This window comes from Micromonas pusilla, assembly GCF_000151265.4.
Source record: "Micromonas pusilla CCMP1545 genomic scaffold MICPUCscaffold_16, whole genome shotgun sequence".
Taxonomy (NCBI): Eukaryota; Viridiplantae; Chlorophyta; class Mamiellophyceae; order Mamiellales; family Mamiellaceae; genus Micromonas; species Micromonas pusilla.
Window position 1 is genome coordinate 628,311 of NW_003315897.1, and position 26,279 is coordinate 654,589.

Sequence of the window (26,279 nt, forward strand, 5' to 3'; positions counted from 1 at the left end):
GCCGCCGAGCGCTGGCTCACGACGCCCATCCCTGGCGGCGGCGCGGGGATGCCGTTCGGGTCGGGCGGCGCGGCGGGCGGCGCGAACTGCGACGAGCCGCGCGGCGGCGGGTCGGATTTGACGACGCCGCGCCACCCGCTGCCGCCGCCGGAAACGCCCGAGGGCGGTCCGTTACTCATACCGCCGCCGCCGCCCGGGGGGTCGTCGAACCGCGAGCGCTTCACGTCGCCGTCGTGAGCGCGGTCGTCCCACCCCCCGCGCTTTCTTCCAACGCTCCCGGGCGGCGCCCCCTGCGTCGCGTATCCGCTCACGCCGCTCAGCGCCGACGCGGCGTTCGAGACCGATCCGTACGCGCCGGAGCTCCCCCCCGCGCGGGAGGCGGCGGCGCCGTACCCGGTGACGCTTCCTCCACCAGAAAAAACGCCTGATGACGGTCCGTTACCCACCATCCCCGCGCCGCGCGGTTTCGGTTCGCCGCAACGGAAACACCGCGACTTGGACGCGAACACGTTCCCGCACCCGCGCGGGCACGACCAATCCCCGGGACGCGGCGGCGGGCCGCCGCCGCCCCGAGACCCGGAACCGAGAGGTCCGCCCGCGTCGTTCATGCGGTCCTGGAAGCTCCCCGGGCGTTGGCCGGATCCGGGCGTGTCGCCTCTGCCGCCGCGGTCGCCGCCGTAGCCGGGTAAGACGCCGCCGGGCGTGACGAACCCGCCGCCGCCGCCGGGGGTGCCGTACGGATTAACACTCGAGCCCGAGCCGTTCCTCCCGCGCGACATCGACCCGGGGGTGCCGTAGCGATCGTCCAGCGCGATGCTTCCGGCCGGGGACGCGAGCGGCGGGCGTCCGCCTCCGGGGAGCGGCGGTTGGCCGGGGCCGGGGCCGGGGCCGGGGCCGAGTCCTCCTCCTCCTCCTCCTCCTCCTCCTCCTCCGCCGCCGTCCGGGCGCGCCGACGCCGGGAGCTTGCTCGCGATGTCGGACGCGAGCCCGCGCAGGCCGTGGTCGCTCGAGCCGGTCAGGTCGCAGATCGCGTGCGCGAGTGTCCCTCGCGCGGTCCGCGTGTCCGAGAGCTTTTGTATCACGAGCGACGGCGAGTTCGCGGCGATGCCGTTGATGATCTTGAGAATCTTTCGGAGCACCGGAACGTAGTCCTGCTTCGCACCCGCGCCGCCGAGCTTGTGAATCGCGGTGTGAAACGCCGTGAGTAACCCCTTCTCGATGAGCGTTATCTGCGTCTGCGGGTTCACCGTCAGCGCGACGGCTTCGAGGATGAGGCCCAAGTCCCGCTGCGCGATGTAAATCACACCCTTCGCGTCCACCGGATAAGCGAGGTTAAACAGCCTGATGCACGCGACGGCGGCTTTCGCGTTTCGAAGCGCGCCGGAAGAGCCGCGGAGGGACTCCATCTTGACGTCCACCTCCGTGCGACGCTTCGCCGTGGACGGGGCGCCGTAGTACGACGGCTGGAACACGCCGCTACTGCCGGCTCTGCGCATGCTGCCGCCGGAGAAGCTGCCCTTCTTGGAACCGCTGGAGAGGCCTCCGCGGGATCTCCCGCCGCCTCCTCCTCCTCCTCCTCCTCCTCCTCCTCCTCGGGATCTCCCGCCGCCGCCGCCGCCGCCCGACCGCTCGCGCTCGCGCTGCTCCTTCTTCTTCGCGGACATATCCTCCTCGTGGTCGTAATCGTCGTCGTCGTTCCCGTACACGTCCTTCTCCTTCCTGGGCTTGTACCCCCCGCGGACGTCGTCCGAGCTCCCTCTTCGATTCGCGATCCTCGCGCGGTGCCGCGCCTCCCTCCCTTCCAACTCCTCGCGCTCGATCGCCTTCTCGTCCGCCTCCAGCATGACCGGCTCCGGGTCGAGATCGTACCCGTCCAGGTCGTTCGCGTCGTTGGCGGCCGACCCGTCGTCGTCCAGCTTCGCGGCGCCGATCCACCCGCCGCAGCGTTTCGCGCCGCAGTAACACTTAATCGCCTCGTCGCCGTACCGTTCAAAATTGTAATCAAACGTCAGCTCCTCCCCCGCCGCGACGTCCGAGAGCGCGTAGATGCCGATGCACAGCTCGCCGTTGACCATCCACTTCTGCGTCTCGCAGTTGGGCTCGCACGAGTGGTTCAGGAAGCGACCGGCGTTGCCTCGCTCCGCCGCGTCGATCGTCTCAGAGGACGACAACGTCATGAAGTAAAAGTGTCGACGACGCTCCTCGTCGTACCGCTGCTTCCGCGCCCTGTACTCGTCCTCGTGCAACACCTCGCCGATGTACTCGATCACGAACTGCCCTTTCGTCAGCGCCTGGCGCGTGAACAGGCCGTGGCCTTTCCGTCCGGTGCGCTTCACGTCCAACTTGGCGTACTGAGGGCCATTCCATACGAGCGATTGTCGGGGTGGAGTTGAAAGGCGTCAGGTGGAGTTGAAAGGCGTCGCGGTCGGGGATTGAAACCGAGGGGTGGGCGGAGAGGTACGCCGGGAAAAGTCCTTAAGGAATGGCGTTCACCACGCGAACGCGGTCGTATGGGGACCAGTGTATAGAACGCGCCTGCTTCCGCGAAAACTTTTGGTTTTGGCACGCGGCGCCGCACGGGCAAAACGCGGGGTCGCACTCGACGAGTACGTCCCTGTTGATGCACTCCGGGCCGCACCCCAGCCCCGTCTCCGGGTTCACCTCGCACGTGCATATCAGGACGTCGTCCTCGGTCACACACTTCGGTTCGCGGTGCGTGAAGACGTTTCTGTGGATGCGATGCCACACGTTGGCGTTGGGCCCCCCGCTCGTCGCCTGCGCGGGTGAAGCGATCGGTCAGTTGAACGTCTTACCGGTCAAACGTACGTTGTGAGGGAAGCGCGGGTGAAGAGTGACGACGGGAAAAGTCCGTCCTTAAGGAATCGCGTGCACCACGCGAACGGGGTCGTATGGGAGGCAGTCTCACCGCGATGTTCGCGGCGGCGACGGGTTCGCAGACGACGTCGCGTCCAACCGCCGCCTCGGCGGCGCGCTTCTCCTCCGCCGCCTCCTGCGCGTTCAGGAGGACGTCGATCTCGTCGTTGTCGATCTCCTGCGGGGCCTCGCAGGTGTCGAAGTCCGGGTCGTTGTTCAGGTTGCAGAACCTGCGTCGGCGTCGGGTCGGCGGGCGGCGGTCAGACGCGAAGTACGACGATGAGATATTTGATGAGACGCGATCGATATTTCGATCTTCATCGACCCCGCGGAGGCGACGCGCGAATGAGGGGGGCTTCTTCCGAGACAGACGCGAGGACGATCGGTCCGGACGAGGACGCGCGCGCGATCGAATCGTATCGAGGGCGGCGACGCGAGATCGTCGCGCGGGCGACCGCGCGAATCGGAACCGCGGCGCGCGCTCGGTCGATCCGAGAGCGCAAGTATCCGTTTTTTTCGCGCGCGATCGATCGCGTTCTCGACGACGACGACGACGACGACGACGACGACGACGACGCGAACGACGGAGGGAGAGGACGCGCACCACTGCTCGTCGTCGCCTAAACGCTCGGAGACGTGCTTCGGGACGCGTCGCCACAGCGTGCACGAGTCGCACTGCACCCACGCGTCCGTGGTGAGCGGCGTCAGGAGCGCTTTCAGCGCGCTCGAGTGCCCCATCGCGCCGTATCCGACGACGCCGCGTCGTCCCGCGGCTCGTCGCGACGGACGGCGGTCCTCGTCCGCGCGATGCCGGTCCTTCCCTCGTCGCCGCCGCGCGCTCGCGATCAAAAGGAACCGCGTGCGGGAGCGGGACGCGATCGATGCGCGAGGACGCCGCGCGGCTCGCAATGACGACGACGACGGCGCGGGGATCTGGCGGGGAACGCAGTAGTTCCGCTGGCGGAATTTCGAATCGAGCGCCAGATACAATCATCAGAGCTGTTCTCAGTTCTTCTCTCAAAAGAACCGCGCGCCTCTACGACTACGACCACCGAACCCTCACCGCGATCTCCTCCGCGACTCTCGTCCGCTCCCTCAGCCCGCTCGCTTGCGCGCGAAGGAGCTCCAGCACCGGGTCCGGCCCGCCTCCGGGCGGCGCCCTGCGCCCCGTCGACGTCCGGTACCCTCCCGTCGACGCGTCCCTCTCCCACCGAGCGTCGACGCGGCCTCGACGCGAGTCAGCGCTTCCGCCGCCGCCGCCGCGCGAGCCGCTCGCGCTCGCGCTCGCGCTCGCGGCGCCGGCGGCGGGGGTGAATCCGATGAACGGGAACGGCGGCGACGCGTCCGACGGCGGCGACGTCGCCGCCTCGCTCGGCGGCGTGCGAAACGTGAACGCCGCGGGAGCGGGACCCTGCGGGTTCAGAAGCGTCCCGAGCCGCGCCGTCGCCGACGCAACGGCGGCGTCGCGGATCTTCTTCTTCCTCGCCGCCTCGATCGCGTCCGCCTCCGCGAGCGCCGCCGCCGCGGCGTCGTTCGTATTCGGATTCGGATTCGGATTCGGATCATCCGACGTGTCACTATCTGATTCGTCGCGTCGGACGCCGCCGCGCGTCCGACGCGGCGTCCGCGTCGGATACGCGCTCGGCGACCGCGGCTTCAAGCTCGGCGAGATTTTCTCCTCGACGCTCCCGGTCCGCCAATCGAACGGCGCGGGCTTCAGCGACATCTCCTCGTCGAGATCCGAGTGGTCGCCGAACCCGACCGACGACGACGAATCGTCGTCCGCCGCGTCGTCGACGGACTTGATCGGCGTCGCCGGCCGCAGCTGTCGTCGAATCGCGAAGTCGTCCCTCACGCGTTCGCGTATCATCGCCTCCCACATCCAGCCGAACCGCGCGGCGACGCGATCGCCGCCGTCGGCGCGATACACGCCGTCGAACAGCCGCTTCGCCCTCTTCATCGCCGCCTTGCGAACGACGGGGCCGACGTACGTCAGCGCGTCGAGCTCCGCGGCTTTCGCGTCGTGTTTTTTCGCTCCTCCGTACGACGCCGCGTTTCGCCCGCCGCCGCGCCACTGCGCTCGCCCGCCGGCGCTCGCCGCGGTCGCTTGGATGCGCCGCAGACGCCGGCGCAGCGGGCGCAGCTCGCGCGTCAGCTCGCTCCACGCGCCGTACGCGACGCAGACTTTCCGCAACGCCGCGGCGCCGAAGGACGCGCGAAGCGCGATCCGACGCCGCCGGCTGAGGGTCGAGGGTCCGTACGAGCGATGATATCGGGGTGGAGTTCAAAGGCGTCAGAAGCGGAGTTGAAAGGCGTCGAGGTGTGTCGGGGATTGAAACCAGCGAGGGACCCTGGGCGGAGAGCCACGCCGGGAGAGAAAGAAGTCCTTAAGGATCGGCGAGCACAACGCCGACGCGGTCGTATGGGGACCAGTGTGAGATAGAACGCGCCTGACCTCCGCGGCGAGCGCGCTCCACGCGCGCCACGCGAAGAGCGACTTCCGTTTACGGTGGTGTTCCGCGCGCAAGCGCAACAGCCGACGATGGACGCGCGTCGCGGCGTGCAGGCGCCACCTTTGGAACGCGCGATCGCGTCGCGACCTCGCGTCCATCGCGATCGCCGTCTCGTTGAGCGCGTCTCTGTCCTCCCTCCGCCGCCGGCACCCGCGACGCATCCGCGTGAAGTGCATTCTGAGACGTATGCTGACCGCGTACGGCTTCGCGTCCTCGATCGCGCCCGCGCGGTGCTCGCGAAGATACGCGACGATCAGCCGAAGCTCGCGGTACGCGCGTCGACGCGTCGCCGCGGTCGCGTGCGTCGCCGCGACGATCGCGCGCGCCCTCGCGCGTCCAACCGCGGCGACCCACCGATCGAACAACACGCCGAGCATCGCGCCGTCCTTCCACGCCGACAGCTTCCGCCGCACCGGCTCGTACGTCTCCCACACCGCGTTCACGTGGATCGTCCACCGCTCGAGCGCGGCGGCGAGCGTCCGCGCGTCCGCGGCGGCGGCGACGGCGCGCCACACCTCCGCCCCTCGCGCCGCGGCTTCGCGCCACGTTCCAAACGCGTCGCGCGATCGATCGATCCGCCACCGCTCGCACGCGTCGCGCACGAGCGCTCTGGCGCGCTTCAGCGTCGCGGTGCGGTCGCGCCACGCGTGCAGGCACGCGGTCGCGGCGTTTGCGACGCGCGCGTCGAAGGCGTCCTCCGCGAGCGACCGCGCCTCGGTGAGAAACACCGCGAGGCTTCGCCACGCGTCGAACCGTCGAATCTTCTCGCGTCGCGACCACCACTGCGTCGTGAACTCGAGCCACGAGCGCAAACGCATCTGGTCCACGGCGTTGCGTCGCCACTCGCGGATCGCCGCGCCCGCGGCGACGCGCAGCCAGTGTTCCGCGGCGTCTCGGTTCTTCGCGGAGTAAAACTGATGCAACGACGCCCACGCCGTCCACGCGGGTTCGATTCTCGCGCGGCGCCAGCTCTCGACCGCCGCGGTCGCCGCCGCTCTCGCGGTGCGCGACGCCGCGCACCGCGCGCGCCATCGCGTCAGCGCGAACGTCTTCGAGCGCAGCGTCCGCGTCGTTTTGGCCGCCGCGCCGCGCGCTTTGACGACGCGTTCCCGTCGCGCCCACTCGCGCCATCGCGCGCCAACTTTCCCCCCCAACGTTCTCCGGCGGTGCTCGATCGCCTTCTCCCTCATCGCGCGCTTCCCCGCGCTCCGCCCCGCCTCCGCCCTCCACGCCGTGATCGCCGCGGTCGCGTGCGCGCGCATCCACGACCGCACGTGGAACGCGTCCGCGCCCGCGCTCGGGACGAATCGAATCAACGCGTCGGCGGCGAGCGGCGAACGCCCGGCGTCTCTCTCCTCTTCCTCCAGCGCGTCCCACTTCCTCCGCGCGGTCGCGCGATCTGTCATCGCGCGCTTCGCCGCGAGCGCGGCGAGACTTTTCGCGCGGCGCGCGGACAGGAGCGCGCGTTCTGTTCGCGCGGTCGCGAGTTGGAACGCGGCGCGGCGCCATCGAACGATCAATCGTCGCAGCGTCTTTTCCCGCGCGCGTTCGTCCGCCCACCACGACGCGAACATCCCGACGTTGTCGTCGTGTGTCTTCGGGGTCGTCGGCATCGGCGACGGCGCGGCGAATCCGGCGGGCCGCGGCGGCGGCGGTGCGCGGGAGGACGTCGACGGCGTCGCGCCCCCGACCGCCGCGTTGAAATCAAAATCCAAATCGCGATCCGCCGCGTCGTCGTCGTCGTCGTCGTCGTCCCCGCGCAACGCTCGGACGCTGCTCCGCATGAACGCCATGTACGCGTCGTGCGCGGGCGACGCCGCGGCCGTCGTCGTCGCCGTCGCGGCGGCGGCGACGGCGACGGGCCCGGGGACGGGCCCGGGGACGGGGACGGGGACGGGGACGGGGACGGGGACGGAGGAGGATCCCGCGCCGTCCCCTTCCCCCCGCGCGACTGACCGCTCGAACAATCGCGCGGCGGGCCACCGACGTTCGAACGGCGACGGCGTCGGCGACGCCTGCGCGCCGATCGCGGGCGCGCTCGACGACGACCGCGGCGGGCGCGTCGTCCCCGGGGTGTGGAACACCGTGTGCGGGGACGCGAACGTGAACCCGTCGTCGTCGTCGTCGTCGTCGTCGTCGTCGTCGTAGCGCGGCGTCGCCGGGGGTTCTCGACGATGATGATGCCGACGGGTCGACGCGTCGTCGAGGGCGGCGGGCGGCGCGCCGCCTTTCCCGTCGTCGCCGCGCATGACGGAGACGGTGTTCCACAGCGTCTCCGCCTCGAGGACCCACGCCTCCCACGAGGACGGGTCCGACGACGCCGCCGTCGCGGCGTCCGACGCGCCCATATCGATCGCGCGCCCGGGTCTGCTGCGTGATGAGGGCCATCGATAACATCAGTCCGTACATAATATGTTCATCGGTCACTCGAAAGGGGACGCGATCAAGTGCTGAAACCGGGCGATGGGTGAAAAACGCACCGTTGACCGGATGACGCGAACGCGCGCGTGAAATCCAAAATCCTGCCAAAATCCAAAAAATCGAATAACAACGACGACAGAAGAGCAGAGCGAGAGCAGAGCGCCGCGGCGGGTCGAGCGTCATGTCGTCGCCGTCGAGGTGCGACGCCGCGCCCGCGGTGTTCGGCGGGACCGCGGAAGGCGGCGGCGGCGGCAAGGGGAAGAGCGTCTACGCCGTGCAGGCGCGCGCGCGGCGACCTCATCCCGCGTCGCGTCGTTTTTCCTCGGCGCGGCGCATCATAGGCATCGCGAGCCGCGATCTCGCTCGCTCGCTCGCTCGCTCGGATCTGACTAGTCTCCGCTCGTCCCTCGTCCCTCGTCCTCCCTCGCAATAACAGACCGCGTCCTTACGCGGCGAGGACCGCTACTTCGCGGAGCCGGACGTGCAATCGCTCACGACGCGCCGACGCGACGCGGGGAAGCTCGTCGACGAGACGGACGCGGACGACGACGCGGACGCGGAGTTCAGCGGCGACCTGCTCGGTGAGTGCAACCGCGCGTCCTCTCCGAACAGAACGTCCTCTCCTCCGCGCCCGCCGCCGTCCCCGGCCGCCTCCTCCGTCGCGCCTCCGAACCCTAAACACGCGAACATTTCAACCCTAAACCCCGCCGCCCTCCCTCCCTCCCGCCCTCCGTCGCTAAACCCTCCTTCATCAGGGTGCTTCGCGGTGTTCGACGGCCACGTGAGCGCGAAAGCCGCCAAGTTCGCGCGGCGCCGGATCCTCCCGACGTTGCTCTCGCACGGCGCGGACGCGCCGGGGAGCCCTCTCGAGACGTCGTGCGTCGCCGCGTTCCACGCTCTGGAGGAGGACTTTCGAAGGTCCGTGGCGTCGCCGTTCAGCCGATGCCTTCCGTCGGGGGGCGGCGGCGCGGCGTCGAGAAAGGGCGGGGGCGCGTCGAGGAAGAATTTGAAAAACGCGAAGAAGAAGACGACGACGACGAATCCGTCCGGGTTGACCTCCGACGGCGTCGGCGGCGCGCAGACGACGCAGAAAAATCTCGCGAGGAACGCGCACGGCGGCACGACCGCGTGCGTCGTCTTCCTGCAGCGCCGCCGCGGCGGCGTGATCCCAGGGTACAAAGGGCATCACGCGCGGCGGAGCGACTCGGTCGTCGCCGAACGCGTCGACTTGGGCGCGTTCTCCTCCTCACACCGGTCCCCATACGACCGCGTTCGCGTTGTGCACGCCGATCCTTAAGGACTTTCTCTCCCGGCGCATCTCTCCGCCCAGGGTCCCTCGCTGGTTTTAATCCCCGACACACCGCGACGCCTTTCAACTCCGCTTCTGACGCCTTTCAACTCCACCTCGACGTTCGTCGCTTCGTACCGTGGACCCTCGACCCTCAGTCGCCGCAAACGTCGGCGACAGCGGCGCCGTGTTCGTCCACTTCGACGACCCGGACGCGGGATCGGGCTCGCGCGCGACCCCGCCGCCGCCAATCAACGCGTCGGGACCCGGCGGGAGCGTGAACGACGGCAAGCGCTTATCCGGCGGGTTTGCGTCGTTGCGCGCGATGGCGGACGGACTGGCGGGATCGGACGGCGGCGGCGGCGGCGGCGGCGGGACCGACGGCGGCGGCGTCTTGGTCACGGGCGAGGGCGCCGGCGTCGCCGCGAAGGACGACGACGACGCGACGATCACGGCGGACGTCTCGGAAGGCGTCGGCGGGAGCGGCGCCGTAACGGTCGCGAAGCCGCCGTTACATCCGCGCTCGGCGAGCGTGTCTTTCGCGGCGGCGGCGGAGGTGAGACTGCTTCCCATGCGACCCCGTTCGCGTGGTGCACGCCGTTCCTTAAGGACTTTTCCCGTCGTCACTCTTCACCCGCGCTTCCCTTTCAACGTTTGACCGGTACATAAGACGTTCGACTGACCGATCGCTTCACCCACGCAGGCGCCGCTGACGCCGCCGACGAACAAAGTCGTGTTCAAACGCCTCACGCGCGAGCACAACCCCGACGACCCGCTCGAGGCGAAGCGCCTCACGGACGCGGGCGCGCGGTTGGACCGCGCGCGCGACGGCCGCGAGGTGACGCGTCTCGGCGGCGAGGAAGAGGGCCCGATGCGCGTCTACCCCGGCGGTCTCGCCACCTCCCGCGCCGTCGGCGACTTCGACTCCCCCGCGGTGATCTGCGAGGTGCGTTCTATACACTGGTCCCCATACGACCGCGTCGGCGTGGTGAACGCCGATCCTTAAGGACTTTTCCCGGCGTGTTTCTCCGCCCACCCCTCGCTTTCAATCCCCGACCGCGACGCCTTTCAACTCCAACTGACGCCTTTCAACTCCACCCCGATATCATCGCTCGTACGATCGTCAGCCCGAGTGCACGCGGGTCTCGCTCCCGCCCCACGGCGGCCGTCTCGTCGTCGCGACGGACGGGCTGTGGAACGCGATGAGCGACGGCGACGTCGCCGCGATCGCCGCCGGCGCGGACTCGGCGGACGACGCCGCGGACGCGCTCATGCGGACCGTCGTCGAAGAGCGCGGGTTGCACGACGACATCACCGTCGTCGTCGTGGACGCGCCGCCGCCGAAGGAGATGTTGCGCGCCGCGAGCAAGGTGCAGCCGTCGCCGTCGGAGTCCCCGGGGGTGTCGGGGAGGGGCAGGAATACGGCGTTCGGGGTGATCGGGATCCCGGGACCGGGAGGGTCGGGGGGCTCGGGGCCGGGTTTGGGGCTGTCGGGGCCGGCGCCGCACGACGCGCATCGACGCGTCGCGGGCGGCGAGACGCATCGCGGCCCGCACGATCCGCCCTTGTCGCCAACGGTCCGGCGGTCGCTCGACTTCTCCCCGACGTTGGACCCGATCGACCAGTCCCCGAACCCGTCGCTCAAGGGCGGGAGCGTCGGGTTGGGGAGCGGGAGCGCGGCGCGGCCGGGGCGAGGATGCGATATGGACGCCGTCGCGGAGCGTCTCGAGAGAGCGGACTCCGGCGCGGGAGAACGCGCCAACCCGCCGATCGTCCCGGAAAAGTTTGACTACCTCCAGGACGACATCACGGTGCGGCGAGGCATGTTAGTGCTCGACGAGGGCGGGACGACGCCGACGCCGTGGGGTCATAGAGGCGCCGCCGCGAGGGGGGCCGCGAGCGGCGTCGACGCCGCGACGCCGAGTGAAGACACGTCGTCGTCGGGCGGCGGCGGCGGCGCGGGGGGCGGTGTTTTCTCGCGACTGTTTCGCGCGTTGACGTGCCGCAAGCGCTCTCCCGTGATCGAATCCTCGACGCTGCACGACGACTACGTCGTCGGGAAGCTGTTAGGGCGAGGCGCGTTCGGGTCCGTGCGGATCGCGACGCTGCGGCTCGGACGCGGCGACGGCGGCGTCGCGTCGACGACGCGCGCGGTCAAATCCATCGCGTACGACGGGAAGAGCCGCGACAACGCGCTGCACGAGATCGAGACTATGCTCGCGGTGAGCGGCCGGCACCCGTGCCTGCCGACGCTGTACCACGCGTACAAGGAGAAGGCGCGCGGGAGCAAGATTGTCCACCTGGTGTTGGATTACTACCAGGCGTGTTCGCATTCGTACTAGTCCCCATACGACCGCGTTGGCGTGGTGAACGCCGATCCTTAAGGACTTTTGCCGGCGCATCTCTCCGCCCACTACCCCTCGGTTTCAATCCCGACACGTCTCGACGCCTTTCAACTCCACCCCCGACGCCTTTCGACTCCATCGACTGACGCCTTTCGACCCTGGATTACTACCAGGGCGGGAAAGTTCTCGACGCCATCTCCGAGCGCGGGCGGTTCACCGTCGCGGACTGGGAAGCGCTCGCGGTGCAGCTCCTCGGCGCGGTGTCGTTCATGCACACCGTCGGCGTCGTTCATCGCCACGTCGTCCCGGACAACGTCATGCTGAACCGCGAGTGGAAGAAGTCAGAGCCGCCGAGGGTGGTCCTCGTGGACTTTGGCAGCGCCGCGTTCGCGCGCGGAGAGCGAAAGGACACGCTTCGCGATTTCCCCGAGGGACTGAAGGGCGCGAAACTGTTCGCCGCGCCGGAGATGTGCCGCGGCGACGCGTACGGCGCCAAGTCCGACGTGTGGTCCGTCGGCGTGCTGCTCATGGTGTTACTCACCGGGCTGCCGCCGCCGGACAAGGAGACGGCGGTGCACGAAGAGATGCAGCGGGGGACGCTGCCGCGGATGCCGCCGTCGACGCCCGCGCGATTCACGCGCCTCATCGCGTCTTTACTCGCGCCGAACGACGCGCTGCGGCCGACGGCGTCCACCGCGCTCGCGAAGCACCCGTGGCTCTCCGAGAGCACCCGAGGAGGCGGATCGAGCACCCGGGAGCGGTCCAGGGCGCGACGGAAGTCGACGGACACGCGGCTGGTGGGCACCGAGCGCATCGCGGAGATTGAGTCGGCGCGGACGCGTTACGCGCGCGCGGCGGCGTTTATCCTCTCCGTCGCGCTCGACCCGAAGCAAGTGCACGGACTCGTCTCGAAGCTTCGCAAGCGCGGGATCGACGACACGGACCCCGTGCCCGCGGGGATGTTGGAGCGGACGCTGTGGAAGATGGACGCGAAGGAGGCGGCGATACAGCTCGAGCTGCTGCGGTCGCAGTCGTTCGCGCAGGCGTTCCCGGACGAGGAAGAGGACGCCGACGTGGACGCCGACGTGGACGCCGACGTGGACGCTGACGTGGACGCGGACGTCGTCGTCGACTTCGACGACGTGGGCGTGGAGAAGAATGACGTGAACGACGTGAACGAATCAGAAGACGCCACGTCGTCGTCCGCGGCTCGGCCGAAGGCGCTCGTGAGCCTGCTCCACGGCTTGCCGCCGTCGCGGGAGAACACCGACAAGTCCGGGATCTCGTTGTTGTCGACGTCATCGGACGAAACGCACCTCATGAAGACGTGTCACCCGAGCTTGCCGCCGTCGCGGGAGAACACCGACACCGACGGGTCCCTGAACCTCTCGGACCGGGAAGGGAGCGCGCGGGACGCGTCGTCGCGGCCGCCGTCGCGGCTCAGCCAATCCGCGACGGGCGGCGGCGGCCAGGGCGCGATGGAGTCGGACCGCGAGCACGCGCGCGAGCGGTTCGCCCGCGCGAGGTTCGGATCTCGCAACCCGAGCGAGGTTTCGATGCGCAGCGACGGCGGCGGCGACGACGACGACGAGTCGGATCGCCGGACGTCGTTCAACTTCACGTCGCACGACTCCCTCTCCGTGGAGATGGCGTCGCTGCTCACGCTCGCGGAGCTCCACGCGAGGCACAGGCGGGTGTACGAGGCGGTTAACTTGTCGTGCAGCACGTTGCGCACGGAGCTCCTCACGAAGGCTGGCCGAGGCGCCTCCGGGAATCTAGATCTCAGCGCGCGCGGCAAGCGAATCAGCGACGGCGTCGTCAACGGAGGGAACGCGAACGGGAACGACGCCTCCGGCGAGGGGAGCCAGAGCGGCAGCGGCCGCGCGCGCCGCGCCGCGGCCGCCGCGAACGAGAACGCGGCGAGCGGCGCGGCCGCCGGCTCGAAGGCCGGGTCCCTCGGGAGCCCCGGGGGCCCCGGGGGCCCGAGCTCGCCGGAGCAAAAATCGACGAGGAAGAGCGGCGGCGGACAGTCCAACGAAATTCGCGGCGGAAGCATCCACCGCGGCATGCTGATGGCGATGCTCACGCGCGTCGGCGACGGACCGTCCATGGCGAACGTGCTCGCGGACGGCGACGACGCCTCCGGCTCCGCCGCGGGCGGCAGCTCGGTCGACCTCTGCGGCGGCGGCGGCGGCGGCGACGACGAATCCCCGGGGGATAGCCGCGGCGGCGGCGGCGGCGGCGGCGGCGCGCGGCGGCGGGCGCCTTCGAGGTCGAAAACGCCAGAGCCAAACGACGACGACGACGGCGCGCCGTCCCCCGGCCGGAGCCTGCACCGCGGGTCCTCGTGGGACAAAGGCCTCGCGGACGCGGCGGACGCGGCGCGAAATGCGGCGGCGGCGGAGGGGGAAGAGGGCGAGGCTGGGAAGGGCGGGAAGGGACGCCAGCGGCGCCCTTCGGACACGGACGTCACGTGGGCGGACGACGCGATGAAACTTCAAATCGCCGGGGCGGGCGCGAGCGAAACCTCCGAGACCGAGGCCGTCGTGACCCCGGGCGGCGGGGTCAAAGTCGGGCGGTTCAACGTGAAGAGCGACAAGGAGAGCGTCGACGCCGCCGCGGCGGCGGCGGCGGCGGACGCGAACCGCCGCGACGCATCCGCGGAACCGGGGAAGTTCCGCGCGCAGTCGCCCGAGTCGAGATCGGGGGGCGACGACGCGGACGGCGACGCCATCCCGCGCGCGCCGTCGTGGTGGGCCGAGGATTTGGAGAGCTCCGTGAGGAAGGAGCAGCTCGCGCTGAACGCGCTGATCATCGACGGGTTAGAGGAACACCACGCGTAGCAATACGTCGAAGGTACGCCGCGGCGAATAAAAAGAATAAGTTGAAACGCATATAGGTCATCCCGAGCATCGAGTACTCCGCCCACCGCGTCTACCTACGGCCCCCGCGGGCGCACTTTCGCGTTCTTCTTCTTAGCCCGCCTCGCGCGCCACCCCGCGAACTTGGCCTTCATCTTCTTGAACGGCGCCGCGATGGCGGCGAGGTACTGAGGGCCATTCCATACAAAAACAGTTCACCGGTCAGTTGAAAGGGGACGCGATCAAATGTTGAAACCGGACGATGGGTGAAAAATATTATATGTATAGAACGCACCTTATTCCGCTTCCTCGGCGCGCCGCCGCGCGCCGCCGTCGGCCCCACCCGGCCCTTCCGCCGCTTCCTCCACACCCTCCAGCCGATGAACGCCAGCACCGCGAGGCCGATGAACGCCATCACGGCGGCGATCGTGATGGCGATCGTGATCCAGTTAAGCCCGAGCGTGACGTCGAGGCAAGAGTAGTCGTAGTCGCCGGAGCCGTACGCGGAGCAGTCGTACGTTTCCTTGCTGCAATCGCTCCACACGCAGCCGGCGTACGTGCACCCGCTCGGGCCCATGACCGTGTCGCTGGCGGTGCACGATTCGCCGTTACCGCCGTCGCCGTCGTGCCCGAACCCGAAGTTGTGGCCCATCTCGTGCGCGACGATCATGGAGCTCAACGTGTGCGGAGGAGATTTGACTTCGTTGACGGCACTGTTATACGCCGAGTTGCACACGACGCCCAGGTACGCTCTCCCGGCGACGCTGGACTGACCTGAGGGGGATGAGTCATCATTCCACGCGATGCACGTTCAGCGACGTTCATAGGTCGCTCGAAACGACGGCGACGCGGCGCGGCGCGATCGAACGTTGAAACGAGCGACAAGTCCTTAAGAAACGGCGTTCATCACGCCAACGCGGTCGTATGGGGACCAGTGTAAGAGGGGGTGGGCGAAACCAAAACGACGAGATAATCATAAAACGCACCCTGATGCACGCCGATGTCGTATCCGGTGAAGAGGTGCGCGACGTTGTGCGTCGTCAGCGACGCCTCGTTGGCCCTTTGCCACGCGTTGAACGACTCGATCAGACTCGGGTTGTTGGTGTCGTACGAGTACGGGTCGGTCGAGAAGTCGTACTGCCCCGTGAGCACGATGGTCGGCTTTATGTCGGACAAGATGTCGTACAACGCCTGCGCCATGTTCACCACGGTGACGGAGTCGTCGTTGGTAGACGAGACGGAGCCGATGAGCGCGATCCTCGCGGCGTCGTTGACGACCGCGAGGTTGAGTTTGATCGTACCGGACGTGTACGCGCGGTCGACGACGCTCTTGCAGTCGCCCGAGCCGGAGCCCAGGAGCTTTCGCGACGCGCCGCCGCCGCCGCCGCCGCGAGGGCGGAGACGGCTGGCGGGTCTTCGAGCGACCGCGCGCGCGAGTCGCGCGAAGACGCCTCTGCGAGCCGCCGCGGAGAGAGCTTCTTCGTCGTCTTCTTCTTCTTCTTCGTCTTCGTCTTCTTCGTCTTCTTCTTCTCGCGGCGGCGGCGTCACGGCGTCGATCTCGTCGTCGTCGTCGTCGCGACGCCCCGCGCTCTCCAAGACGGCGTCTCTGTACGCCAGAACGTCGCCGCTGAGGGTCGAGGGTCCGCGCGACGCGACGTCGGGGTGGCGTTGAAAGGCGCGTCAGTTGAAGTCGAAAGGCGGCGCGGTCGGGAATTGAAACCAGCGAGGGACCCTGGGCGGAGAGATGCGTGCGCCGGGAGAGAAAGTCCTCAAGGAACGGCGTTCACCACGCCGACGCGGTCGTGCGGGGACCGGCGTGATTGATGAGACGGGACGCGCCCGAGCGGGTCCGGGTGCCGGAACGCGTCGGCGTCCTCGGCGTCGCCGTCGGCGTCTCCGTCGGCGTCTCCGGACGGCGGCCTCCACTCGCTCTCGTACCCCGGGAGGTGCGCGCTCGCGGGCTCGAGGGAGATGCGCTCCCGTTGCGTGATGATCTTCGCGGTGACGCCCTTGCACAGCGACATCGCGACGGTCGATTCCCCGACCGCGTTGGAGACGACGCCGCGGTAGTGACAGTGGTTTCGATTCGGATGAGAGCCCTCCACTTTCGCGAAGCTCGAGTCAGCGCCCACGGACCACGTCCGGTAGTCGCGATGAAACAGCGCGTCGTGGCGTCTGAGATCGAGCTCGTAGCGCGTCCCGAACGCGTCGAGCGCGAGCGCGAGTCGCGCGGGGTACCGCGCCGGCGTCGGCGCGCTCGACGCGTGTCGTGGTCGCCTGGTGACCCGCGTGATTTCGTAGTCGCCGTCGAGGTCGCGCAGGAAGGCCGTCGGCGTGGAGGGCGCCGCGGAGGAGACGTTGAGATCGCGCGCGTCGACGCGTCTCGCAAAGCACGTCGCGACGAGAAAGGCGAGGAGGAGGAGCGCGAGCGCGCGGGGGGGGGCGCGGCGCGCCATCGCGCCACAGGTTTCTGCGAAACGAATGATTAACCTACTGTAACTTGAAGGTAACGCACGCGCACGAAGATTAGCACGGGCTCAGATAGAAGGGGCCAGCCGATTAGTTGATAGGCCCGAACCATTTTTCTCAGCGATCGCCCGAAAGCAATTTGACCTAATTTGAACGGCAGGCGCAGAGCTGACGAAATTCCCAGTTTCTCGACGTTAACCAGTGGACGCCGCGGCCCCCGTCGTCGTCGTCAGAGTCGACGGCGCGGCGGCACGTCCCCGGCGAATCCCCGCGACGGCAGCGGGCGGCGACCGCGGACGGAGGCGGAGGCGCGCGCGCGCGCCGCGCCGCGTCGCGTCGCGGACGGCGGCCCGGCGCATCGCCCGCCATGGAGCTCCCGCGGAGCACGCGCCGCTCGACCGTGGTGGGGAATTACATCCTCGGAGACGAGATCGGCAAAGGCGCGCACGGGCAGGTGTACCGCGCGATCGACAAGCGCGACGGGCGCGTCGTCGCGGTGAAAGAGATCCCACTGCGTGCGACGAGCGCCTACGACGTCGACGCGATCGAGTCCGAGTGCGCGCTTCTGCGTTCGCTGTCGCATCGCAACGTGACGCGATTTCTCGGCACCGTGCGCGCGCCCGAGCACCTGTACATCCTCCTCGAGCTCGCGGAAAACGGCTCGCTCGCGGGCGTTATCAAACCGTCGCGCTTCGGGCCCACCCCCGAGCCGCTCGCCGCGTGCTACGTCGCGCAGCTGCTCGACGGGCTGATATACCTCCACGCGAACGGCGTCACGCACAGAGACATCAAGGGCGCCAACGTCCTCGCGACCAAAGACGGAGTCGTGAAGATCGCGGACTTCGGCGTCGCCGTGCGCGTGCACGGAGGAGCCGCGAACCCGCCGGTGAACCCCGCTCACCACCCCGCTCGCTCGGTCGACGACGACGACGGCGACCCTGGCGCGTCCCCGGTCGGGACGCCGTATTGGTGGGGCCTATCTAGTTCTCCCGCCTGTTTCCCCTCTTTCATCCCCTGTGTATTCGTTCGTTCCATTACAATACAGTAATGTCGATGACTCACCTGGCTTGGATGAATGCACGTATGCGACCTTACGTATTGGATGGCGCCGGAGGTGATCGAGATGCGCGGGCCGGGCGACGACCCCAAGTCGGACGTCTGGTCGGTCGCGTGCGTGGTCATCGAGCTCCTGACAGGCGCGCCGCCGTATTTTGAGATGCAGCCCATGCCCGCGCTGTTCGCGATCGCGCGCGGGGACGCGCGCGAGCGCATCCCGCCGGGGGTGAGGTGCGTTCTATACACTGGTCCCCATACGACCGCGTTGGCGTGGTGAACGCTGTTTCTTAAGGACTTTTCCCGGCGCATCTCTCCGCCCACCCCTCGCTTTCAATCCCGACACACCTCGACGCTTTTCAACTCCGTTTCTGACGCCTATGAACTCCACCCCGACATCGCTTCGTATGGAACGACCCTCAGCGACGCGTTACGTGATTTTTTGTCGCGGTGTTTCGAAAAGGCGCCGGAGAGAAGGCCGAGCGCCGCGGAGCTCCGGAGGCACGCGTGGCTGAGGGACGTCGCGACGCCGGGGACGACCTCGGACGCGGCGAGTCGCGCGATCGACGACGTCGTCGTCGAGGAGACCGTCGTCGCGAGCGTGTCTCGGGTGAACAGCGGCGGGTCCACGAGCGGCATGAGCGGCGGCGGCGGCGGAGGAGGAGGAGGGGGGAAAACCAAAAACCAAAACCAAAACCAAAACCAAAACCACCGCGGCGACGCGCCGTCGAAACCGACGCCGCGTCGACCGAGCCCCTCGAGCCCGTTCCAGGACGTCGGCAAAAAGCAGCCCGTCCGGATCGTCCGCGGCGTCGCCGCGAACCTCGACGACGTCGTGGTGGCGCTCCGCCCGGAGGAGCGGTCCGCCTCTCTCGCGGCGTCGTCGTCGTCGTCATCGTCCGTCGCGTCCGACGGTCTGAAGACGGCGAAAGCGCCGACGGCCGCGCCGACGGAGGAGGAGGTTCGCGCGGGCGACAGGCTCGCGTCGACGGTGAAGCGAATCGCCGCGACGCTTCGCGCGAGCGGGTCCGGGTCCATCGACGACACCGCTGGTAAAGGGAAGGGGGCGCGAACGCCCGACGCGCTCGCGGGCGGGTTCGCGCGCGCGTGCCAGGATCTCGTGGACGCGCTGGCGAGGGAGAGAGGCGCGACGCGCGTTTCCGTGGACGCGTGCGTCGCCGCGAACGGCGTGATGGGCGCGCTCGTCGGAGCGCTCGAGGCGTCGTCGCCGGCGGCGGCGGCGACGGCGGCGGCGACGGCGGCGGCGGCGGTGATCGACCGCGCGAACCGCGGCGGCGGCGGGAGCGGCAGCGGCAGCGAAGCGCTCGCGACGTTCGAGCTGCTCGGCGGGATACCGCTCATCATGGAGCGGCTGGCGCGGCAGACGGGCCCCGAGACGCGCGAGTCGCGCGTCGCGTGCGCCAAGGCGGCGCGGTCGGTCGCCGCGGGGGGCGCCGTCGCTCGGCGGTGTCTCGCCGCGTGCGGCGCGCCCAAGGCGCTCGCGGCGACGCTGTCGTCGCCCGGGTTTTACAGCGGCGAGGGGAACCGCGAGCTGACGCGCGCGTGCGTGGAGACGTGCGCGGAGATGATGCGGGCGCACGAGGACGAGGAGAGAGGCCGCGGCGGTGGCGGCGAGGGGGTGGACTTTTCGGGACGACGGAAAAAACCCGACGACGCCGCCGCCGCCGCGACGACGACGACGACGGACGACGACGCGATAGAGGACGTCCCCGCGGGCCGCACCGCGGGCTGGGGCATGCGCGTCGCGATCGCCCGCGCCGGGCTCCTCCCCCCGCTCGTCCGCGCGCTGTCGTCGCTGCACGCGGCGTCGAACGAAGAAGCCGGCGTCGGCCCGGGCGGCGGCGGCGGTTTTGGCGGGCTGGAAAAGAATTCTGCCGCCGCCGCCTCCAAAACCAAAACCAAAAGTTCGCCTCTCGCGGGTCGAAACGCGAACCCCGATCTCCCACCGCACGTCGCCGCCACCGTCTCCGGGACGTGCCGCGACCTCGTCGCGGACATCCTCCTGAGCGCGACGTCGCCCGGGCACGGCGCGCGCGACGCGATCGAAGCGCTTTGCGAGACGTCGACGCTGCACGGGCTTCTCGCGCTCGTCGGCGCGCCGCTGCCGGCGTCGACGTCGAAGAAGATTCTGGCGCTCGTCCGACGGCTCGCGCGCGAGCGGAATGCGCACGAGCCGATGCAGCGCGCGGGCGCGATCCCGAAGCTCGCGCGGTTTCTTCAGTGGGAGGACGACGATCACCGAGAGACCGCGATGGTGGCGTTGTTTCACCTGTGCGGCGGCGGCGGCGGCGGCGGCGGCGGGGAGGACGCGGGCGCGGCGTCCTCGGCGGCGGAGGACCCGGGCGTCGCCGCGCGAAGGGAGCAGGCGGCGATCGCGGGCGCGGTGCCGCACCTCGTCGCGGTCGCCACCCCGGAGATCGCGCACGGCGACGCGACGGTTGACGTTTCGTCTTCCGCCGCGTCCGCCGGGCGGGGCGTCGTCAACGGCTTGCACGGCGACGGAGACCACTGGCGTCGACATCCCCTCTCCGCCGCCAAGCTCCGCGCGCTCGCGTCCTCCATGCTCTGCGCGTTCGCGTACTCCTCGCGAAAGACGCGCCTTGAGCTCTCCAAGCACCGCGCGCTCGACGCGTACCTCTCGCTCGTCGCGTCCGGCGAAGGCGGCGCGGGGTCAGCTACAGCGTTGCGCGCCGTCTCCGCGTGGCAACGCGACGAGCCGTGGGCGGCGGAGGCGCGACTGATGGAACCCGACGCCGTCGCGTCCATCGCCGCCGCGCTGCAGCCGCGGCCGGGCGACGTACTGCTCCCGTGCGACGCGTTCTTGACGACGCTGTTGGGGTTGCTGAAGCGGTCGCCGAGGGTGTGCGCGGGCGTCGCGCAGGGTGGGGGGATGGCGCCGCTCGTCGAGGCGTTGGGGCCGCCGAGCTCGAGCGCGGCGGCGGCGTCTGGACTGTCGCGGTCGTCCAGCGGCGGCGCGTTCCGCGGCAGGCTGTTGGAGACGCACCCGGGGCGCGCGCTGCTGTTCTTGAGGCTCCTCGCGGTGGTGTACGAGCATCATCCGCGGAGAGAGGAGGCGGCGGCGGGGTACGACGTGCGCGCGCGGTTGCGGGGGGTGTTGGAACGCGGCGGGGGGGGTGGGAGGGAGGCTGCCGCGGCCGTGGACGTCGCGGAGGAGCTGCTGCGTAAGATGCGGTGATGTTAGATACGCGTAGACGCGTTAGATGCGTGTTCACTTACTTCGGTATCGATCGTCGGGCTCGTTCGTTCGCCGCCCTCGCGGCGCGTTTTCGGTACGGTTTCGTCAGCCGGCGGCGTGTTCGTCGCCGGCGGACTCGCGAGCTTTGCACGCCGGGCACGCATTGGCGGAGCGGGTGTGCGTGCGTTGGTTCAACGTCGCCCGCCACTCGTGGTCGCACTCCGCGCACTTCCACAGCGCCTTGTACTTCGACCCGTAGGTCACCGCAGTCGGCGGCTTGTCCGGGTCGACGTATTCCTTCAGCAGCTTCTTCCCGCGCTCGCCTTTCTTCTCGCACCACGTGAGGAAGTTGTTCGTCTTGCTCGCCGGCGCATGATTCGCGCACTGTGGGCACCCACGGGGTTTGTCGCTCCTCGTGCGGTCGCACATCTCCGCCCGCCACACGTGCTTGCACTCGACGTTGCTGCACTTCCACTTCGCCTTGTAGTGCGACGCCTTCGGCACCGCCGTCGGCGGCTTGTCCTTGTCGACGTACTCGCGCGACAGCTTCTTGCCGAGCTCGCCGTTCTTCTCGTACCACGCGAGAAAGTTATGCGTCTTGCTCACATGAGCATTATGCGCGCACTTCGGACACCCGCTGGGTCTGACGCTCCTCGTGCGGTGGTTCACCGCCGCCCGCCACACGTGCTTGCACTTCAAACACTTCCACTTCGCCTTGTACTTCGACCCGTACGTCAGCTCGGTCGGCAGCTCCTCGCGGAACTCGTTGGCGAGCCTCTCGCCGCGCTTCCCGTTCTCCGCGCACCACTCGAGGAACGGCTTGCGAAGTCCCTTCTGTCCCTTCTTCGGCATGATCGTCGTGCGAGACGCGGCGTGGCGGCGCGCGGAAGGTTCTGACCGTCGTGGCTTTTTTCCGCTGCGTCGTCGTCATCGGTCGGTCGATTTCTTTTTCGACCAATCACGATCGAGAGATTTCCCTGAGATTTCTCATCCAACTCGGCCCCGTTTTCCATCGTGACGTCGCGCGCCGCGCGTCACTGCCCCGGCCGCGCCCGCCGTCGCATCGACCCACGAAATGGCCGCGTCGTCGCTCACGCGCCCCGCGGGCCTCGCGCTCGCGTCCGGCGCGCTCCGCGCGCGCGGCGTCGCCGCGCGCGCGTCGCGCCCAGCGCGCGCCATCGCGATGTCGACGTCGTCGTCGACGTCGTCGACGTCTTCGTCCGTCGTCTCCCCCGGAGGTGGCATCGGATGCCGCGGCGGCCGCGCGTCGTCGTCCGTCGCGCTCCCGACCGCGGTCGGCGGCTCCACCGCGGCGACGATCGCCGCGGACGAGCCCTCCTCCACCGAGCAGCGATACTTCAGCGGCATGAACGGCAAGGCGCTGAACGCGCCGCCGCCGTCCGAGTTCCCGACCATGGCGGACGTCCTCTCGAAGATACCGAAGCGCTGCTTCGTGAAAGACACGGGCAAGTCGCTCCTGTACGCCGCGGTGTCCACGGCGATCACGGTCGGGCTCGGGCTCGCCGCGTACGCGTACCTCCCGATGACGCTCGCGTTCATTCCCGCGTGGATCGCGTACGCGTTCGTCGCGGGCACCGCGGCGACGGGGTGCTGGGTCGTCGCGCACGAGTGCGGCCACGGCGCGTTTTCAGAGAACAAATTCGTGCAAGACGTCGTGGGATACGTCCTGCACTCCGCGCTGCTCGTGCCGTACTTCTCGTGGCAGCGCTCGCACGCGGTGCACCACTCGCGGACGAACCACGTCATGGAGGGCGAGACGCACGTCCCGGCGAGGATCAACACCCCGGACTCGGACGTCGTGTTTAAGCTCCGCGCGTTGCTCGGCGAAGGTGCGAAGGATGGATTCCGTTCTATACACTGGTCCCCATACGACCGCGTCGGCGTGGTGAACGCCGATCCTTAAGGACTTAGTCCATCATCATCGCGCCATATATCCCCGTACGATCTTCCCGTTCGCGTCATCGTGCACGCCGTGCCTTGAAGTAAGGACCGCTTCACCGCCATCTCCGTTCGACTGACCGACCGACCCGATTCTCTCCTTTCGCCGCTCTCGTTTGAAACCACGCAGGGCCGTTCACCGCGTTGAACCTCGTCGGCGTCTTCCTCCTGGGGTGGCCAATCTACCTCCTCACCGGCGCCAGCGGCGGGCCCGTGCGAGGGAAGACGAACCACTTCCTGCCCTTCATGGGCGAGCAAGGGAAGTTCGCGCTGTTCCCGGGGAAGTGGAAGGCGAAGGTGTGGCAGAGCGACGTCGGCTGCGTCGCCGTCGTCGCCGCGCTCGCCGCGTGGGCGGTCGCCGCCGGAAGGTGCGTTCTATCTTACACTGGTCCCCATACGACCCCGTTCGCGTGGTGAACGCCGATCCTTAAGGACTTTTAACGGCGCATATCTCCGCCCAATCCTCGCTTTCAATCCCCGCCCGCGACGCCTTTCAACTTCAACTGACGCCTTTGAACTCCACCCCGACGTTCGCCGCCGCCGCCGGAAGCGTCTGGCCCGTCGTCGCGCTCTACGTGGGCCCGTACCTCGTGTGTAACTTCTGGCTCGTTCTGTACACGTGGCTGCAGCACACGGACGTGGACGTCCCGCACTTCGAGGGCGACGACTGGAGCCTTCTGAAGGGGGCGTTCATGACGATCGACCGACCGTACGGCGCGGTGTTCGATTTTTTGCATCACAAGATTGGATCCACGCACGTCGCGCACCACATCAACCACACGGTGAGTGCGTGCGTTTTATGGAGCCCCGCACACTGGTTCTCATACGACCGCGTAGGCGAGGTGGACGCCGATCCTTAAGGACTTTTACCGGCGGTTCTCTCCTCCCACCCCTCGGTTTCAATCCCCGCCCTCGACGCCTTTCAACTCCGACTGACGCCTTTCAACTCCACCCTGACATTCGTAGATTCCGCACTACCACGCGGAGGAGGCGACGAACGCGATCAAGGAGGCGTACCCGGACTTGTACCTGTACGACGACACGCCGATCGCGAGCGCGACGTGGAGGGTAGGGAGCAAGTGCATCGCGGTGTACAAGCGCGGGGACGAGTGGGTGTTCACCGATCAGCCGTTGCCGGCGACGGCGGCGTGAGATTCTACTCGAATCCGCGAGATTCTGATTCTGATTCTTTGACGCGGGGGCGGGCGAGACCGGGACCGGGAGCGGGCGGGTTTACGAACAGCAGCGACAGTAGCAGCGCGTCGGTCGGCGCGAGTCGTAGGTAGAAGTGCCGTGTATCGCGCGACGACGATCGACGAAACATTCTCACTCTGCCTCCTCGTTATTAAAGTATCACAGTACGGAAGTCCGGAAGTACCCGCCTTCGAAGGGAGGTAGTGTACTCTCGACGGGGGCGGCGGGGGCGACTCGACGCGCCGCTCGCGCTCGCGCTCACGCGACGACGAGCGGGGGCACGCCGCCCTTCAGCGCGGGCAACGTCGCGAGCGTCATGCTCCCGGTCTTGCCCTTCTTCCCCCCGGCGCCGGCGCCCGCTTTCTTCGCCTCCTTCTCCGCCGCCATCTCGTTCAGCTTCCCTTCGATCGCCTGTGGGTGGAGTTCAAAGGCGTCAGTTGGAGTTGAAAGGCGCCGAGGTCGGGGATTGAACGCAAGGGATGGGTGGAGAGAGACGACGGCAAAAGTCCTTAAGGAACGGCGTTCACCACGCCGACGGGGTCGTGTGGGGACCAGTGTGAGAACGCGCCTTCCAAAACACGGAGAACACCATCGACTGCGCGATGTTCGTGATGAGACGCGTCTTCAGGCCGCGGCCGAACAGACCCGCGACGCCGTCCTTCGCGATGACGCCCTTGACCGCGCCCACGTACGAGAGGTTCGCGTCCCCGGACGTCTGCTTGATCGTCTTCACGACGCGGAGCGAGTTGGAGACGCAGTCCGAGACGAATGACGCGCACATGCCGATGAAGGCGTTTCTCGCCAAGCCCTTGACGCCGTCGTATTTCGGAATGTTCGCCTGAAGCGCGTTGAACGTGACGAACCACGGGTAGTTCCCGACCCAGTTCGCGGCGAAGTTGGCGGCGGCGCCGCCGTACAGCACGCCGATCCCGCCCGCTTTCACCTTATCCTTCAGCAGCGCCAACGCGTTGGCGCCCTGGACCTGGAGCGTCGTCTTTGATGAGAGGCGTTCCATACAAAGCGACGAACGTCGGGGTGGAGTTGAAAGGCGTCAGAAGCGGAGTTGAAAGGCGTCGAGGTGTGTCGGGATTGAAAGCGAGGGACCCTGGGCGGAGAGATGCGACCGCCGGGAGAGAAAGGAAAGTCCTTAAGGAACGGCGTTCACCGCGCCGACGCGGTCGTACGGGGACCAGTGCGAGTGAGATGGGACGCGCCTTGAACGTGTCCACCGGCGTGAGCGCGATGCGCCACGAGGCGCCGCCCAAGGACGCGAACGCGGTCTGCTGCGCGATGGGCATGTTCGGGCACAGCTCGCCGAGCGCGACGAGGATGCCAGTGTTCGCCGCGGTGTCGCCGAATCGCGACAGCGGGTTCTGAATGATCGCGAACGAGACGCCGCGGTAGAAGCGAGGGATCCCGCCTTCTTTGTACAACGTCTGGAGCGCGTTGGTGAGCGTGCCGCCGTTTGCGTACTGGTAGTTCATCGTCGTGCGCATCCACATGAACGTGCCGACCTGGGGAGAAGAAGAGAAGAGAAGACGCGACGCGACGCGCGGAGGAGGAGGAGGGTTTAGGGTTCGAACGCATGGGGATCGAACGCGACGGACGATGGTTTCGACGGATCGTTCGAACGATTAATCTTCGAGCGCGAATAACGCCCACGTGCCAAGCCACGTCAACACGAACGGATCGACGCGACGCGGAGGACGATCGTGACGTCGGTCGTCGCACCTGCACGACGCCGGCGGCGAAGCCCGCGGCGCCGCCGCGGAACGCGCGCTGCGACGCTTTCTTCATGACGTCCCCGAACGAAAGCTTGGTCTTCTCCTGCGCCTTCTTTCCCTTCGCGGCTGCTGAGAGATCGCCGAGGACTGGCATCGGCGCGCGCGCGGCGACGGCGAGCGCGCGATCGGACGCCGCGCCGCTCGCCGCGGACGTCATGTTCGCGAACGTCGGCGCACGGCGTTTGATCGTGAACGCGCGGCGGCGGGTGACGACTTCGGTTTCGGTCATCGTGTCGCGGGCGGTGCGCGGCGGCGGGCGGGCGAGGAGTGATCGAGGCGCGACCGCGCGACGCGCGAGGAG

The 26,279-nt window shown here is 68.6% G+C and overlaps 7 protein-coding genes across 7 annotated transcripts; 3 read left to right on the forward strand and 4 right to left on the reverse strand.

Moving 5' to 3' along the window:
* Nucleotides 1-3,916: 3,916 nt before the first annotated feature.
* Nucleotides 3,917-7,735, reverse strand: MICPUCDRAFT_43320 (uncharacterized protein; the record flags this gene model as incomplete). The annotated part of the gene is made up of 2 exons (XM_003064215.1): nucleotides 3,917-4,840; nucleotides 5,330-7,735. 2 exons carry the CDS (start codon nucleotides 7,733-7,735, stop codon nucleotides 3,917-3,919), a joined length of 3,330 nt encoding a protein of 1,109 aa, XP_003064261.1.
* Nucleotides 7,736-7,989: 254 nt separating this feature from the next.
* MICPUCDRAFT_54072 (uncharacterized protein) lies at nucleotides 7,990-9,105 on the forward strand (the record flags this gene model as incomplete). Its single annotated transcript, XM_003064032.1, has 2 exons — nucleotides 7,990-8,082; nucleotides 8,245-9,105. 2 exons carry the CDS (start codon nucleotides 7,990-7,992, stop codon nucleotides 9,103-9,105), a joined length of 954 nt encoding a protein of 317 aa, XP_003064078.1.
* A 316-nt stretch (nucleotides 9,106-9,421) lies between these two features.
* MICPUCDRAFT_54073 (uncharacterized protein) lies at nucleotides 9,422-14,284 on the forward strand (the record flags this gene model as incomplete). The annotated part of the gene is made up of 4 exons (XM_003064033.1): nucleotides 9,422-9,652; nucleotides 9,800-10,042; nucleotides 10,224-11,399; nucleotides 11,615-14,284. The coding sequence occupies 4 exons, from the start codon at nucleotides 9,422-9,424 to the stop codon at nucleotides 14,282-14,284; spliced, it is 4,320 nt and encodes a 1,439-aa protein (XP_003064079.1).
* Nucleotides 14,285-16,071: 1,787 nt separating this feature from the next.
* On the reverse strand, nucleotides 16,072-16,758 carry MICPUCDRAFT_43323 (uncharacterized protein; the record flags this gene model as incomplete). Its single annotated transcript, XM_003064216.1, has 1 exon — nucleotides 16,072-16,758. The coding sequence occupies one exon, from the start codon at nucleotides 16,756-16,758 to the stop codon at nucleotides 16,072-16,074; it is 687 nt and encodes a 228-aa protein (XP_003064262.1).
* A 4,388-nt stretch (nucleotides 16,759-21,146) lies between these two features.
* MICPUCDRAFT_54077 (uncharacterized protein) lies at nucleotides 21,147-21,893 on the reverse strand (the record flags this gene model as incomplete). The annotated part of the gene is made up of 1 exon (XM_003064217.1): nucleotides 21,147-21,893. The coding sequence occupies one exon, from the start codon at nucleotides 21,891-21,893 to the stop codon at nucleotides 21,147-21,149; it is 747 nt and encodes a 248-aa protein (XP_003064263.1).
* Nucleotides 21,894-22,305: 412 nt separating this feature from the next.
* On the forward strand, nucleotides 22,306-24,318 carry MICPUCDRAFT_36920 (fatty acid desaturase). The gene is made up of 4 exons (XM_003064034.1): nucleotides 22,306-22,891; nucleotides 23,131-23,368; nucleotides 23,551-23,782; nucleotides 23,967-24,318. Exons 1-4 carry the CDS (start codon nucleotides 22,408-22,410, stop codon nucleotides 24,150-24,152), a joined length of 1,140 nt encoding a protein of 379 aa, XP_003064080.1. The 5' UTR covers nucleotides 22,306-22,407; the 3' UTR covers nucleotides 24,153-24,318.
* Nucleotides 24,319-24,321: 3 nt separating this feature from the next.
* MICPUCDRAFT_30232 (mitochondrial carrier family) lies at nucleotides 24,322-26,197 on the reverse strand. Its single transcript, XM_003064218.1, has 4 exons — nucleotides 25,926-26,197; nucleotides 25,409-25,708; nucleotides 24,763-25,188; nucleotides 24,322-24,605 (listed from the first exon to the last, which is right to left on the reverse strand). Exons 1-4 carry the CDS (start codon nucleotides 26,133-26,135, stop codon nucleotides 24,453-24,455), a joined length of 1,089 nt encoding a protein of 362 aa, XP_003064264.1. The 5' UTR covers nucleotides 26,136-26,197; the 3' UTR covers nucleotides 24,322-24,452.
* Nucleotides 26,198-26,279: the final 82 nt, after the last annotated feature.